The sequence below is a fragment of the Daphnia pulex genome, chromosome 2 (genome assembly GCF_021134715.1).
Source record: "Daphnia pulex isolate KAP4 chromosome 2, ASM2113471v1".
NCBI lineage: Eukaryota > Metazoa > Arthropoda > Branchiopoda > Diplostraca > Daphniidae > Daphnia > Daphnia pulex.
In genome coordinates this window covers 756,945-772,352 of record NC_060018.1, presented here as the reverse complement: position 1 = coordinate 772,352, position 15,408 = coordinate 756,945, and the positions used below count along the sequence as shown (strand labels likewise).

Here is a 15,408-nt window from a genome sequence, read left to right as displayed (position 1 = left end):
TACTAAAGGTCCCCCTATTAGGGTCGGACAGGTTGGTCGTGAAATTGGTTTCAGGAAAATCTATATATTTCAGTCGCATTTCATAAAGTGGATAGAAGTACACCAACAGCTAACTCGTGTTAATTTGCTTTACAAAGTACATGAAATAAATCTGGAGCTTATTGCTGAATATAATTCTGTCGTTCTCTTGCAAGCAGTTCATTCGGAACGACAGAGGATTTGTATTTTATAATTTGGAAATGATGGGGAATGAGAGCTTCGTCGAGGAATGGTACCTACTGAAAACACGACAGAAGGCAAGGGACTCGATTTAGTCCTAAGGTCGTCGTTTCCCCCACGCGACCAACTCGCAAATACTAGTGTCGACGAAGCTCATATCATGGTAATTTTGTAAAAAATATCTCAACTCAGGTGTTTAATAACCTGAGTGTGTCAAGGGAATGTTAGTGAATACAATAATTCAAGATTGGGTTTACATTATACATCAAACTGAAGTTAAAGGCTACAGCGTATTGGAGGGGGATTGGCGGATCGGGTGCACTTGATCGATAGAGACCGTGTTTCCCTTATTACAATGTGTAAAATGAGGAGGATAAGGGAAATGGCCATTATACAGTCAAAGATGAACCTCAATCCGCTGCACTGAGCAAAAAAATACTTGTTTTTATCGACTTGTTTCAGACGTTACTCGATGATAGGCCAAACACTGACGAAAATAATGGGTAAGGATTGCAGTTGGAAAAATAAAGGCATTTTGGAACCAAGTAAAATCAATTTAAAAAAACTTGTCATTTGTTTTTGTGTTGTGAGCGGCTCTTGATGCGCGCCTGTAACGTTAGCAGCAGTCCGGCTAGTACGTCGTGATTGTGGAGTTTCTTGCCAAAGATGAGACGACGGACTGAATCGTCGTAGGTCAATAGGGCCACCATATTTTGCAGCAAGAATCCTTGACAATATTCCAACAATTGGACGGCATTGTAAACCTGAATCGTCGTAAATATTCAATCGTTAATTAGTTTGAGTTTTAAAACAAGTCGGTGGAAATATTGCGGAATCGGTTGCGCACCTTGGCGTGAATGTACATCGAGACGATATTATCCAAGTCGACCAGGGTCGAACACCTGGATTCACAGAAGCGGAGTAATCCGTCAAGCTGGAAGAAATTGGCAGCGGCCATCAACTCCAGCACATCATTTTGATTGACGTCCAAATTCTCACATCCTCCTTTGTACAAGTAATGCATCACCATCTGTTTTGTTCAAAATAATGAAGGAAAAATAGAATTATAGCATCAAACTGGATAGGTAAAAATTAAAAATTAGTTCTTCTCTCACCTGAAAGATGTCGTATCGGATGTCGTTAATTTGAATGATTGGCGGATTACCCTCGCAGAATTTAGAGTTCAGCATACTCTTGAATCGCGGCGAGGCTGTGATTAAGATGAGCTGCAAAATTCAAATCGACAAAATCAAATAAGTAATGTTCTCCTCTGGCCATCAATGATGTGGTCAAACCTTGTGAGCGTAAAAGACACGACCCTCGACGCGGAATTGAACGTCACTCAGTTCGGGATTATTGACAAATTTGGGGTCGATTCGAGGTCCTCCGCAAAGGGAAGTATCCCGTATTTCTTTAATGTTTTCCCGACCGTAACAGGTGGCAAAGATATCGGCCAGTAGGAGAGTGGTTCCTTCGTTCTGTTTTCGAGTCAATCGGTTAATGTCGATCGGCAATTCATTTGCTAAAATAGTTTACGACGTATACCTTGCTGTAACGGAAGATGTTGAAGATGATGGGCAGACACTCGTCGACAAACTGGGTCGAGTAGTCATCAGGTCCCCAGACTTGGAGAAAATCTTGAAGCAGCTGGTCGATGACGTTCTCCAGTGAATGTTCGTGAGCGGTGGCCAGAGTGTGCATCCAGCAGTGAAGTGTCCACGGGACGCCCAAGTTGCGCAAATCTAGCGTAATGTCCAGATGAGCATTCTCAGCACTGTGATACATGGCTTCCTGCAAGGCTTTGATCTGGCCCTTGTTGAGTTTAACGACTTGCAACTTATTGTCGTTGCCGCTTGCGTTGTTATTGGCCGATCGGGAAGAGTCACTTGAACTGCTTGATCCGGAAGCCTGTTTTAAAAACAAAAACGATTAGCTTTTTTAACTGTCGTGCAAGGATTCGTGAGGTTTTGACCAAAAATTACCTGTGAACGAGTCGGCCTGCGATCAGAAGTCAAATGGGAAGCACCTTCGGCCAAGATTTCCTCGAGTGATAACACTTCAGCGTTGCTGTTACCGTTGACCGGATGCGAAAGTAACTTGTGCAGCACGGCTCGTTGACCATGAGCGGCCGCCACGGCGATTGCGCTACAGGCAGAGAAGAAAGAAAACCAAAAAACCGCACCAATTAGAGATTTGAACCATAAATGTCACTTAACGGTCCGCTTGCTATGTTACCTGTAACAGCCTTTCTGGGCAGAACTGGAGTAACACAGCGTGTCCCTTACTAACGTCGAGAGGAATGGCCGGGCACCATGTGAGAGCAGCAACGAAATCATTTCCAGATTTCCCGAGCCAACGGCCACCTGAAAATTGAAAGAATAAAAAAACAAAATCCAAATTAGGTACAATAAAACAGCATTGGTCAATGAACCAAACCAAATTGCGCAAGGTGGATCACAAAAATACCTGAAGGGGCGTTTCGGTGCACTTGTCTTCGCTGAGTCTGGCGCCACCTTCGACATTGGCTCCTCTTTCCAGGAGCAATTTGGCAATGTTCAATTGACCCTGGATGGCCGTGTAGGTCAACGCCGTCCAGTGTTGGGTCTCGGGGTTGGGGTAAGCCCCCGGATGGGTTTGGGCGCCGGCGATCGTTGGTGTTTCGGCGTCCACGTCGGCTCCGGCATCCAGGAGAACTTTGGCCAAAGTCTCGTCTCCGCGGATGGCGGCCAGCATCAAAGGCGTCAGTCCGTTTTCGCTGACCGTGTTAATCTGTTGGGACGGGAATTTTAGATTAGAGAATGGATCCACTCGTTCGAATCGATCTGACGATCTAATTTTACCTTGGTGGACGGGAGTAATTGCAGGGCGTGTGGAATGAGGTCACTGCGAGCCGAGCTAAGCATCTTGAATGCCAAATCAATTTTCAGCTTGCGTGAGCATTCCAGGTCATCCATGTGGCGTCGCGGGCAGAGTATCTCCTCGAACCTGTTTTTTGTTTCGCCCATTTATTGCGCAACAAACAATGGAGGGGGGGAATTTAGACGGAAGAATGAGATGATATCGCCCCAGCACGGAATTATAGGAATTATATATAGGAAGGCGGCAATTCGTACCCGTAAGCTCGGATTGGGCAATCTACTCCGGGCAGAAGAAGTCTGGCGGCTTGGGCCACATCGTCTTTATCCAGTACGGAGGAATGGCGATGCTCCGAATGAGCGCTGGCCACTCGAACCCATTCGATCAGTGGCGGCAGCACGATATAAGGTCGTTCGTACACCAATTCCTGGATGGGAGCTCTCTGTGCGTGCTCTGCATGTTCCAACTGTTTTTTCGACCCCCAAAGATAAAAATCAATTATGCAAATCAAGTCGACTTGATTTTCGGTAGGGGGGGGGGGGGACCAAAAAACCGGAATCCAGTAATAAATAAGACGACGTTTGTGGCCCAAATTTTTCTCACCTGAGAGCATCGCATAAAGTAGAAAAGTGCGTGGAGAGCGGACGATGCCCAGGTGAGAGCCTGTTTGGCTCCTCCGTTGGGTGTGGCTCCCGGGCACGGAGCGCTGTGACGGAAGTGGAACTGAGTCACCCGCTGGAGCAATTCGTGTAGCTCGTTGATGGTCCCGACGCAAGTCGTCAGTAAACTCTGTTCCAGCGTTTTGGCCGAACGGCTGTGGTCGTCGCCGTTGGAAGAGACAGACGATCCGGAGCCGCGGAGTCCGCTATCCAACCCGGATTGAGACGGCCACCTCGGGAGCGACAGGGCGCCTAACAACATAATAAAAAACAAATGGGAAATGATTGGTTTCAAAGTCTTAAAAAAAGAAATGTCGATGATATAAAAAATAAAAGTGGCCAATAAGCCACGTACCCGTTGCAGTCCTTCCGGCGTTGAGATGAGCGTAGGGCTGGAGCAGACCCCACAGATCGCCGTTGTTGGCGATGGCATTTTCCAGGACGGAGGCCGTCAGCAGGGTTTCCTGATCGGATGGCATGCATTGCATCATGATCTCTTCCAGCAAATTCTCCAGGCCGGCGGCCAGGTAAACAGCGGCGTAACTGTTTATAAAGTAATGATGATGAGCAGATGTTTCCCAGTCTCGTTACCGTCACTCGTACAAAAATAGGAAAAAAGATGGAAGAAAGAAGACATACTCGTGAATGAATTTCCCCAAACGGACGTCACACATCCAGCGATGGAATCGGCCCACAGACAGCTGGAGTGCCGCTCTGGCTGATTTACTCTGACGGACCATATCGCCCGAGACGGTGAACATGGCGGCTGCACGCAAACACGCCTGGAGATGAGAAAGAACAAAAATAAAATGTTGATTTTTTGATTTGACGTTTGAATAAATTTTAAAATTGATTGTATCTACGTACTTTGATGCAGCTATCGGCCAGGGCTGGCGAGAGGACGATACGTAGTGCCGAGCAAACTTCCTGCTTGGAGCACATGGCCAGCGGCCGGCCTAGTCTTTGCGTTTCCCTGGCGATGCGAACCAAGGCCCGTTGGAGCAAGTAGGAAAGTCGGGGCACCGTCTCCATGGAAACGCGTTCCAGGTGTTCCTTGATGCGTCCGTTCTGGATGACGCGAAGGACGTCGTGATTGGACCAGGGCAGCTGCTGGAGCTCCACCAGCCGATTGTAGGAATCGACCCAGACGAATTCGTCGGCCACCGTCACGTTGGTGTTGATGGTCTCGAGCGACGAGTGACGGATGAGCCGACGCATCGGCTCGGCTCCGCCTTCGCTCCCGCTCAAACTCGAGTAGGTCGACGTCGAGTAGGAAGTGCGCGAGCCGTGCGAACGGAGCGTCAGCTGCTCGATGGCCATTTTGATGTCCTCCAACCCCGTGGCGTGCTCCAACTGCGATGACAGATCGTCCTGCGCACGTCACACACATCATACATTTTATAATCATTGAAAGAAAACCAGTTCTCAATCAAATCAGAAAGATTGAGTAGATAATTAGGTGCACGCCAGCCATCCATCATGGAGCCAGAAGACGGACAAACGACGACGTACCTTGACTCCGGCTAGACCACGATGTCGCGACACGGCCTTTCCGGTCACCACTCTCGTCCGGTTGTTGTTGGTCTTGGGCGGGTGACTCTGCTGCGGCGTGACACAGTTGGCCGACATCCTATTGGGACAGGTACATAAATAGAGAAGAGAGAGAGAGAAAAGAAAAGCAATCAGAAATTCGTTTCGCTGTTGGTGTGTCTGTTGTTTTTTTGGGGTCAATCGATGACTTTTTCATGGAAAAAATGAGCCACCACCGTGTTTGGGAGGGTGGAGGAAAGAAAAGAATCTTACTTGTCATCTTCAGGTACGGCGTTGAGGCAGGTGCGGTAGTGCGTGTGCCTGGGCAGGGTCTCGGCAGGTGGCGACGAACTCGTGTGTCCATCCGACATGCTGGCGTGACCCGAAGATCGGTTCTCGTCCGACGACGAACCGCCGTACATCGACTCCTTGCGACGCTATTCCAACCAAAAGAAGAAACAAAAGACACTAATTAAGAAAAACGAAACGACCGACCATCTTTCCCAACCAAAAAGATAGAAGTTGGTGCCAAATTCTGTTTAAGGCCCTCGAGCCTCTTTCCTTATTCCTTATTCCTTAAATGAAAGGACAACAATTTTGGGTTGCACGTGATTGTAAATTCGCCCCTCGCTTCTGATTTTATTTTTAGTTCTCTCAATGATCTTCCCCTTTTGATTCTTCTTCTTTTTCCTTTCGAAAATAGAAAACGCTGGACGCCTTTTTCTTATTCCAGGAAGATAAATACGTGCGCGCCATCAAATCACAGGTTCTGACCAGAGGCTACTGAATAATTTGGGCAAAGGTGTGTGTGTGCGCTTGGTATATAATAAATTCGTGAGCTTTTACAAAAGACTTTAGGCGAAAAATCAAAAAATGAACGTAGGGGAGAGAGAGAGAGAGACGGCAGTGCTGCAGCTGCACATTCATCACTCTCTCTCTCTATTCCCGGGCTTGATTACGATGATTTGAATATGATTACGAGACTTGTGTGTGTGCTCGCTCTGATCAGACCAGCCTGACTGGGCGCACACATGATCCATTGGCGCTGCTACGAAGTTTGCGGCCTCTCAACTTGATGATGATGATGAAGTGAAAGGTTAAACTGATCACCGGCCGGCCAACGCAATTTTTTGATTTCTTACCTGCAATAGACGCAGCTCGTCGACGCTGATGTGGTGCGGGAAGCTGAGGATGTTGCGGCGGCGGGATTTCAGTTTGGTCGGCGGACGCTTCCGGCTCACCACGCCAACCGGATCGCCATCCGACGAGCTTTTCGAGAGCGATCCGCAATCGGTGACCGATTCGGGCGACATACCGGCACCTCCTCCCACCAGCAGGTCCGACACATTGGAAACGCCCGAGGCCATGAGCCGCGACGAAGTGGAAGAATTCGATCCACCACCACCGCCGGCCGTCTCGTCTTGGTCGGCGGCGACCGGAGTCGTGGCCGATGGAGAGAGCGGCGACGAATCGGGTCGGACCAGCATCATGGACGGGTCGGCCAGTCGGAACAGGTAGCCACTGGCTTCGGCACTGAGTAAATCCTTGTTGTTGTTGTGATGGCGGCCAGAAAGGGCCAGTGTCGTCTTGAGCACCACCGACGGACTGCTGGTCCTCAGCGACGACTTTGTCCCGGTCGAAAGGCTTTCGTCCATAGAAGAAATCGAATCCAGCAGCTGTTGATTGGCGGCAACATCGGCGACGCTCTCCGATCCGCCCGTTTCCGCGTTGCAACCGACAGCGTTGACCTCCGCCGAAGAACTGGTCTGCTGCTGGCCCGATGGATTGGATGGACTCGCTGGCAGCGCTGGTGGCAACAGCAACGGACTGGTGGTGGCTGTGCCCGTTGTTGCTGGTCTGGCGTTGACGGATTGATCGCTGGCCGCCGACGATTCGGAATGCCCCGCGGCCGACAGAAAGAGGAGCGAAGGCTCGTGTTTGCTGCCAGTGTCTGGCGATGGTCCAGCACTGCCAGGACAAGGAGCCGATGGCTGTGAACCTGTTGCTGCTGCTGCTGCTGAAGAGCCCGCCGGGGTTGTTGTTGTTGGGATGCAAGAGGAGGTGGAAGAAGAAGAAGATGAAGATGAAGACGAGGAGGAGGAGGTGGTGGATGAAAAAGAAGGGGAACAAGTCACAGCGGGCGAAAGAGGAGGTGGCTCACTCTGCAGCACTCGACTGCTGCTGCTGCTGACCACAGCGGCTCCCGTCGCTGCCGTTGGCTGTTGTTGACCCAGACCTTCGAAGCTCAGATTGGGCATCCGATGGGTCAGACTTTCCAACTTGGCATTGTAATAAGGATACTGCAAATGATGGATCATCTGTTGCTGTTGGGGTTGTTGTTGTTGTTGCTGTTGCTGCTGGGATTGCTGTTGGTGTTGTTGGCCCTGTGGTGTCATGGCTGCACTTTGCTGCAATTGTTGCGACGAGTGTTGTTGTTGTTGCTGCTGGTGGTGAAGCAACTGCTGCTGGCCACCCATTTGCTGGGACTGATTTCGTTGTTGTTGTTGTTGCTGAGGGTGGCACTGGCCAACCGGACTGTATAATCTCTGCGGCGAAGAGGCGTGAATGAGCGAGTTGTTGCCATTGTCCAGCACTTTGGGTGAGGACGGAGAAGTGGCCGACGACGACGAGAGGAGCGAATATCGGTCACGCGGGTCACGCAGTCCTCCGACAATGGCCGCAGAGCCGGCCATGGCGCTCAGACCGCTGCTAGCCCGCGGTTGCTGGAACGCTTGCTGGTGTTGTTGTTGTTGTTGCGGGCCACCACCTGATGCCGGCGACTGCTGCGATTGCCGCAGATTGCCGATGATGGAAGCCGGGCCGCCCGGCGCTACAGCCGGACGTGTGGCGTAGGCCGGATTGGCGCCATTAGCCAAGCCGCTCAACATTTTGGGCGAGGCTCCAACAACCGACGGAGAGGAGGAGCCCGAAAGTCCCGCGTTGTTGCCCTGCTGGGCCGTGGGAGGAGGACCGTAGTAGTCCCATGCGTCACGGGCGTCACGGGCCATCAAGTCCCGACTACTGCTACTCGTATTGTTGTTGTTGTTGCTGTTGTTGGACGTGGCCAGGCAGACGATTTGGCTCTGGACGAGTCGTTCACGAGACACGGAACGGACGGCCGCCGACGCGCTCATGATGGATGGAACTCCTCCTGCGCCCATCATACCACCGCCGCCGATGCCGCTGATGTTGTTGTGGCTGGACGAGCCCGCACCGCAGTCAAGTCGGCCGGAATTATTCCGGAAAGCCTGTGCGCGTAGAGTCATGTCCAGCGAATTCGGCGCAGCAGGAGGGAGAGACAGCAAAGTCATCACGCAACCGTTTCAATCAAATTGTCCGTGTCGTCCGTCGCGTTTTCCAGCCAAAGAGACCAGAGGGGGGTAAGGAAACAAATTCACAAAAAAAAAGAAATGGGAAAAAAAATAAAAATAAAAATAAATTAGAAATGAAATTTTGGTTGTTTTGTTTCGTGGAATGCGTCGATAACACGAAAATGCAACAACAACAACAAAGTTGTCGAAATAAAATTTTTAAACAAAAAAACCGCCCGGCCGAATAGAAATGAAAAAGGCTCGGCTGGATGCTGGCGACTCAGCGGGGGTGATGGGTCGAAAAATGAGCGGCCGGCCTATAATGTACAACAACATCTATTCTCGCAGCTCAATGTTATACATCAAACGTGATGTTACGTGTGTGTTATAAAGGACCGAAAATAAAAAGAGAAGGAGAGAGAAAATATGAAGAGAAAGAAGATGTGCGCGATGCCGGTTGTCATCATCATCATCATCATCATCACGCCGACATCATCACAAAGACGAGCGAGCGTCTCTCCTCAAATTGAAATGCTCTTTTTCTTTTCGGTGGGCGAAAGGGAATTTCCATTTTTCCTTTTGTGCCAGCGCCAAAAAATGATGAGACTAAATGGCGCTTCGCATTTATTCGAAAACGGGACGAAGTCTGAGAAAAATAACAAGGAAAGCGTGAGCCCCGAATTGGGTAAACGGGGTAAAAAAAAAAAGGTGATGGCACGAACAATTTTTTGTTGGATAACTTTTCTTTTCAGATGATGATTTAAAAATTGAATCGAAAAAACGGATAGGGGACAAGGATGAAGCAATCATTTTCCCGTTTCGTTGGGGAAACAGATGACATTCTATTTCTGGAAACTTTTACCTCGTTCAACTCAAACTAGGTGGTCGTCAAGTTGATCCGGCATTCCATTAGGGAGAGACGGGCATTCGACGAGGTGTAAAAATATCGTTTGAGGGACAAACGCGAGCTGACTGATGGTTAGGAGGAAATGGAGAAACGAGAAAGAAAGCGACGATTGCCATCGCTGCCTGGCCCAAAATGAAGCCGTTTGACTAACCGTGAAACAATTGATAGAGACGCGTATAGAAGCCCAGTCTCAGACAACCGGTTACAAGTAACAAAAGAAAACGAGCTACCGCACATTGGAAATGAAATCAAAGAAATGATATTCCTCCCTTCACACACACAGAAAAATGACTCGACGATTATTAAATCTCGACGAGATTCAGTGGAATCGTGACTCGGGGAGTCGTCCGCCGGAATCATCCGAATCATGTTGGCTCCTCGACCGACAACCGGAATCATCTGCGTCGAGTGGATCATGACGTCAGGTAGAAAAAAAGAAGAAAAAAGAAACAAAACAAACGACAGATGGATCGACGCGATGGGTGGCTGGAAATTGTGTTACTGTGAATTTCAGGACTCCCCAAGGTGTGCCGATTCCGGCGGCAATTTCAATTGGCGGAAGCGTAGAGAGAGAGGCGCAGAGATCATCCGAGTCTATAAGAGAAAGGAAAGACGAAGAAGAAGAAAAGGAGATTCTCACTACGAGAAAACGACAGCTGAATGGAATCGGAAGCTTTTTATCACGCCTCTTTAACGACATCGGGGTCGGCGGGAAGAATTTCGGTCACGAAAACACACAGAAAACCTAACCAATTAGCGATTTTGTGACGGGGGGGTTGGCGAAAGGTAAGGACCTCGTGGAAAATGGAATACGAGAAAAATGTTTTTTAGAAGAAGAATTTTCTATTAGAAAGTGCTGACAAATTTGCCGTTTGCATTTTTATATCATTGCTGTTTTCCTTTTCCTTCATGCCTAATTAAGACTACACGGCCCCGGCCAAAAAGAGATGATTGTCTGCTCGTTACGGCCAGCGCCTTGGCTGCTTCTTCTTCTTCTTCTTCCTTTTGTTTCTTTTGGCGGAATTGTACAAATTTTGGGTTTTTGTGGTTTTTTTGAAAGGTCGTTTCAGAAAATGAGCCGTTGAATAATGAATTTACAACGGCCTAGACACACACAGGGCAGTCAAAAAGTTATACGACGGCCTTTATTACCTGAGTGGTGGTGGCAGCGGTGCTGTTGTGGGCGGCCGTCATTTTCAGGACGGGAGTGGATCCACCGCCCAGGTCGCGTGACGGCGATTTGCCGTTCATCATCAACGCTGCCGCCGTTTGCTGCGATGACTGGACGTGGAGTTGTGACGGATGTTGACCCACTGCCGCCAAATTATGCGATTGCGGCTGCTGCTGCGGCTGCTGGTGGTGATTCTGGAACGCCGGAGACGTCTGGTGGTGCAGGAATCCAGCCGTGCCGTAGCCGCCAGCTCCTCCTCCGCCATTTTTCAAGAGAATTGATCCATCGGCGCTGAGTCGGTTCAATTCGCCAGGCCTGAAATCGAAATAGGACAATCATCAGTCAAAAAGGCAAAACAAGCGGAAAAAAGGGCACAAAAATATTCACGATGGGGGGTGGTGGTGGTGGGTAAGAGCAGATCATACTATAAAACTGACTAATGAATTCCAGTCATCGCCGGATCCTATACAGTCGTGATATAAAGGACTCTCGGGGCAATCAACCAATCAGCGATCGCTCATAGCCTCATCCGTCAACGTCTCGATCACCCACGCCGGCCCTCACACTTTTATTTATTACTTGTGTGTGTGTCTGCGCACCCATCCGCACACACGGACGGACGGGTCTGGCGAGTTAATACACGTGTGTGTGTGTGAATGTTTCGGTGCGCACGTGCGCCTTTTTTGTCCGTTTCAACCAAAGTAAGAAACCCGCCCGTTAAAGTGTTTTTTTGTCCTCCTACTCGGCACGGGCGAGCGGTCAATTGAAAAGGAGGAAAAAATGACTGACCGATCGTTGATTTCAAGTTGATTTCATCATTCACATTCGAGGAGAGAGAGAGGGGGAAAGAAAAATTAGCATAAACGAAGGGGCCCACAAAGAACAAAATTTCAGACTCACATAACATGGCGAAATTATTGGTGGGCATTCAATAGATAAGAGAGAGTTGGCCACATTGTAGTAGAGGATCGGTTACATCTCCCCAACAGGAGAGAGAGAGAGCTGGAGAAAAATGGCCCTTATTCTACATATTCAAGTAGGCGCTTTTTCGTGAATATTATTAAATAAGATTACGACCACGTCATCTTCTTCTTCTTTCTCGAGTGGCTGGCCGGCCGGCGCAACCAACAGACAAACAAACAAATCTGAAATCATCATCCGCGACTAACTCTCTCTCTGTCTCCACTGTATGTTTGCGGAGGCCGAGACTGTTACGCATTGTGTAGCCGAGTACAACACGAAAACGAGCACGGATTTGATCATAACGGGATCTCCAGTGCGCCGAAAAAAAGCGGCCAAAAAACAAGTAAAAGACGTAAGTTACGTACGTCATAAGCCACAAACAAATGAGCCGACACAAAGCCAAACAAAACAAAAAGATCTGATAAAGTTCGTGCGGCACAACTATTTAGGTAGGATGACCGGGCGGCCAACAACAACAACAACCACCGGAGAGAGAAGATGATGCGGAGATAATATTCAGGTCGGCCCTTTTTTTTTCCTATTTTCTGGGTGAAAAAGAAAAAGGGGCGGTCAGATGTTCCCAGTTAAAAGGCGGCGTCCTGCGTGAAGTTAAAAAACAAACTGGCCGGGCATTGGCGTGTATAAGACTCAATGATGATCACCCGCGTGCGGCAAAGTACGTTTGATTTATAGACATTTGCCAAGTCGAATCGTCAGCAAGCGCAATAATAATAATAGCGGGATAACCCAATGCAATGCAACAACATTTCTCACAGGGTTCGTCTCAGCTATTCTTATCAAATTCGGGTCCCGCCTCGCAAGAAACCGCACACACAAGAAACTGAATGGAAAGAAGAAGAAAAACTATATTCTGTGCGCAATCAAAGCATATCGGCCTCATCAGTCATGCGATAATGTCTAACCTTTTCCCCCAACAAAATTCTTTCGTCATCACACGAAAGGCGATCGACAATGCGCCGTGCGAATCAAAAGTCCCGCGCCCTCACGGCGGGAAAAAAATCAAAGAACTATGCGTCATAGTCAACATTGATCTTGTGTTGTACTTGACTATCCACTCCCTTATCTGTTTTTTGCATAGCGTAGTACAACATCACTTTCCAGCTCTCCGATGACGACAGATTTCCCATCGCTCTCCCCCCATCACATTCATAGAAAAAATGTGAACGCAATTGTCTTTTTCTTTCGTTGGTTTCTTCAAACGCTCTTCTCGCAAAGGGAATCACGAAGTTCGGGAATGAAGAATTTTTTCTCCTTTTCTCGTTTTCTTTTCTTTTGAGTTTCTTTTAGTTGGTTTGCACCTGATTTGCGGTCGTAACGGGTTGAGGTAAAAGTCGAGGGGGGCGCGCACGGAAGTCATCGTGAAAAAAAGAAGAAGGTGAGCAGCGCAGCACACATACACAATAAAAAGAAATTAGCCAAAACTACAAATGAAAATGTTTTTTACGAAAGAAAGAAAAAAAAAAGAGTCTAGCGCGGAAGAAATATAAATAAAAGGTGTCGTAAACACGACGTGAAAAAGAAATTTCTCGGGTGATTTTTTTTTCGTTTATTTCGCCAAGGTGAAGGACTCCCGGTGACCCGTCCCTTTTTCGATCCCGCCTCCCCGTCGGGAAGACAGAACCGCGAGACTGTGTTGTACATTCCGCGTACCGTGTGTGTGTTGGTTTTTTTGTTTCCAGGAATTTCCGTACGTGTCGGGCGAATATTAAGACGCGGGAGACAATCAAACATTTGCAAGAGTCAAAGTCGTGTCACGCCTCGACAACATTTTTTTTTTCGTCTCGTTGTTGTTGTTGGCTGATTGCGCGTTTTCGATAACGTCCCGACAGCTCAGCAACAATGCCAACAACTTTGCTGTTGACTCGCGAACCAATCACGTCACAGCGTTGCTCAACTTTGGCCGTGCTAGATGCCCAATAATATCGCGTGATGATGATGTGATCCACACAGTTTCATATATGAGCAACTCGGTCAGAAAAGCAGAGTGTCGTGAACCGAAAACAACCTTCTTCTTCTTCTCTAGCCAAAGATTATTTTTAATGAAGTCTGTAATGGGAGCGTGGAACTTCACCTGGAAAAAAAGAAGCGATGCGATGCGGATGAGAAAAAAATCCTCCGCCGCACGCGCGTTCCTTCGCTTCTTTTTTATTATTACAGACAACAACAACAACAACAACTGGAGGTAAAAATATCAAAAAATAAAGAAGAAGCCTATGCCTGTGGTCTCCATCCTTTCACCAGAGAAAAAACCCCAAAAAGTTTACTGGGTGAGAGAAGAAAAACGACTGGATGTCAATCTAGCTCCAGGGGTGGTGGTGGTGCCCAGTGAACGATACGTTCATCTGTATAATCATCTCGGTTGTTGTTTCCCCTCCACTCAAGAAAAGAACATTCGAGATGACGCTGCCCCCCGAAAGATTTTGAAAAGAAAAACTCGTTTTATTTTAGTTTTTAAATAAAAATAACTTTGAAAAAGTTGGTGCTGGTTGCTGCTGGTGATTACACGACAGGTGAGCACACCCAAACAGACGGCCAAGGTAATAAAGCATAAAAATGAGAGCTGGAAAAATAAGAAAAAAATCCTAGACGGACGGACGAAGGAGGAGGAGGTTCCTGACTGGACGGAGGTCCGTGTGTCTAACGGCCGCCAAGGGGTAAAAGGTGGGCCCACAGCTGACGAATGTTGCCCAATTTGATTTTTGATCAATGACTTATTTTTTTTTTTCGGGTTCAGGGAGGAAATATTAAATGGGAGACTTTCTCGAGAAAATACGAGCGATGGGAAAAACTAAATTCTCCTCCGCCACTTGCGAGAGTTTCTGATTTTGTTCAGTTTCTCATTTCCCCCTCGTTGATGGATGGATGGATGGAGCCGGAGACTCTTAAATGGCCTTACCAATCGGTCGCGTTTGTGGAGCTGCTGGTGGAATCGTATCCCAATCCTCGTTGGAACGCGTCCTGCAATCGATAACTGAACACGTTTTCAATCTGACGACTCAACTTCTGATTGGTCTGTCTGGCCTCGCGGGCCGTTCGCTGGCTGGCGCTCTTTCTCAACATGATGATCGAACGCGCACACACAACAACAAAACTTTTGAGTCGAAATCGATCAAAAAGAAATTCCAAATTCCCCCAAAAAGAGTTATTCGCTGCCGTTTTTTGTCAAGTTCTTTTTTTCTCCGAACAGAAAATTCGCCCGTCGGTTTGGCTGGGCGAAAGGGGCGTGATGTGCGGGACACACCTCGCTAATGAGAGGTGTTACACACGGACGGACCGCCACCAGAGAGAAAACACCACACAACACAAGATAAAATTAAGTTGGAAATGAGAATTTCGACGTGCACACTGAGATGGAGTTAAAAATCATCTGGAAATGACGCCGGCCGCCATTTCCCCTTTGTCTCGTTTGAGAGTATCCAATTTTGGCGAGAAAACTTTGCGCCGAGTTGATTGGTGCCGTTTCTTTTCAAAAGAAGACGACGACGGGCCGTTTTCACGCGAGCAGGCACGACGTAATAAGACACACACAACTGAAGCGGCTGCTGACGGTAGCTGCTGCTGGAAATGGATTGCGGGAGTGGAAAGGCGGGTTGCCGCTACTACGACGACCGACGGTTGTTGTTGTTGTTCTCCCGACGAAGGTTGTGAACAGTACTCGCCGTGAAAGACAAAACGCCGCTCGCCTATATAGCAGTGGCGGCGGCGGTGGCGGGCGTCGGGCGTCGTGTGCCGCCCGACTCGGTATGTATCGGGAACGTGCACCCGCGGGCA

At 48.4% G+C, this 15,408-nt stretch overlaps 1 protein-coding gene across 5 annotated transcripts in view; it reads right to left on the bottom strand.

Moving 5' to 3' along the window:
- Positions 1–44: 44 nt before the first annotated feature.
- Positions 45–15,408, bottom strand: part of LOC124188840 — a 64,858-nt gene continuing 49,494 nt past the window's right edge. For 4 of the 5 annotated variants that reach the window (XM_046581742.1, XM_046581741.1, XM_046581743.1 and 1 more), the window contains 18 exons: positions 10,635–10,968; positions 6,407–8,512; positions 5,538–5,701; positions 5,247–5,364; positions 4,602–5,105; positions 4,374–4,516; positions 4,090–4,277; positions 3,679–3,986; positions 3,333–3,541; positions 3,060–3,204; positions 2,686–2,988; positions 2,455–2,582; positions 2,202–2,364; positions 1,765–2,127; positions 1,515–1,697; positions 1,335–1,445; positions 1,067–1,249; positions 45–983 (listed from right to left, as the gene is read on the bottom strand). In XM_046581742.1, coding sequence (XP_046437698.1) covers positions 789–983; positions 1,067–1,249; positions 1,335–1,445; positions 1,515–1,697; positions 1,765–2,127; positions 2,202–2,364; positions 2,455–2,582; positions 2,686–2,988; positions 3,060–3,204; positions 3,333–3,541; positions 3,679–3,986; positions 4,090–4,277; positions 4,374–4,516; positions 4,602–5,105; positions 5,247–5,364; positions 5,538–5,701; positions 6,407–8,512; positions 10,635–10,968 — 5,848 coding nt within the window. In that variant the 3' untranslated portion in view covers positions 45–788. Of the gene's footprint in view, positions 984–1,066; positions 1,250–1,334; positions 1,446–1,514; positions 1,698–1,764; positions 2,128–2,201; positions 2,365–2,454; positions 2,583–2,685; positions 2,989–3,059; positions 3,205–3,332; positions 3,542–3,678; positions 3,987–4,089; positions 4,278–4,373; positions 4,517–4,601; positions 5,106–5,246; positions 5,365–5,537; positions 5,702–6,406; positions 8,513–10,634; positions 10,969–14,533; positions 15,293–15,408 lie in introns of those variants that run through there. The other variant, XM_046581740.1, reaches the window with a different exon arrangement.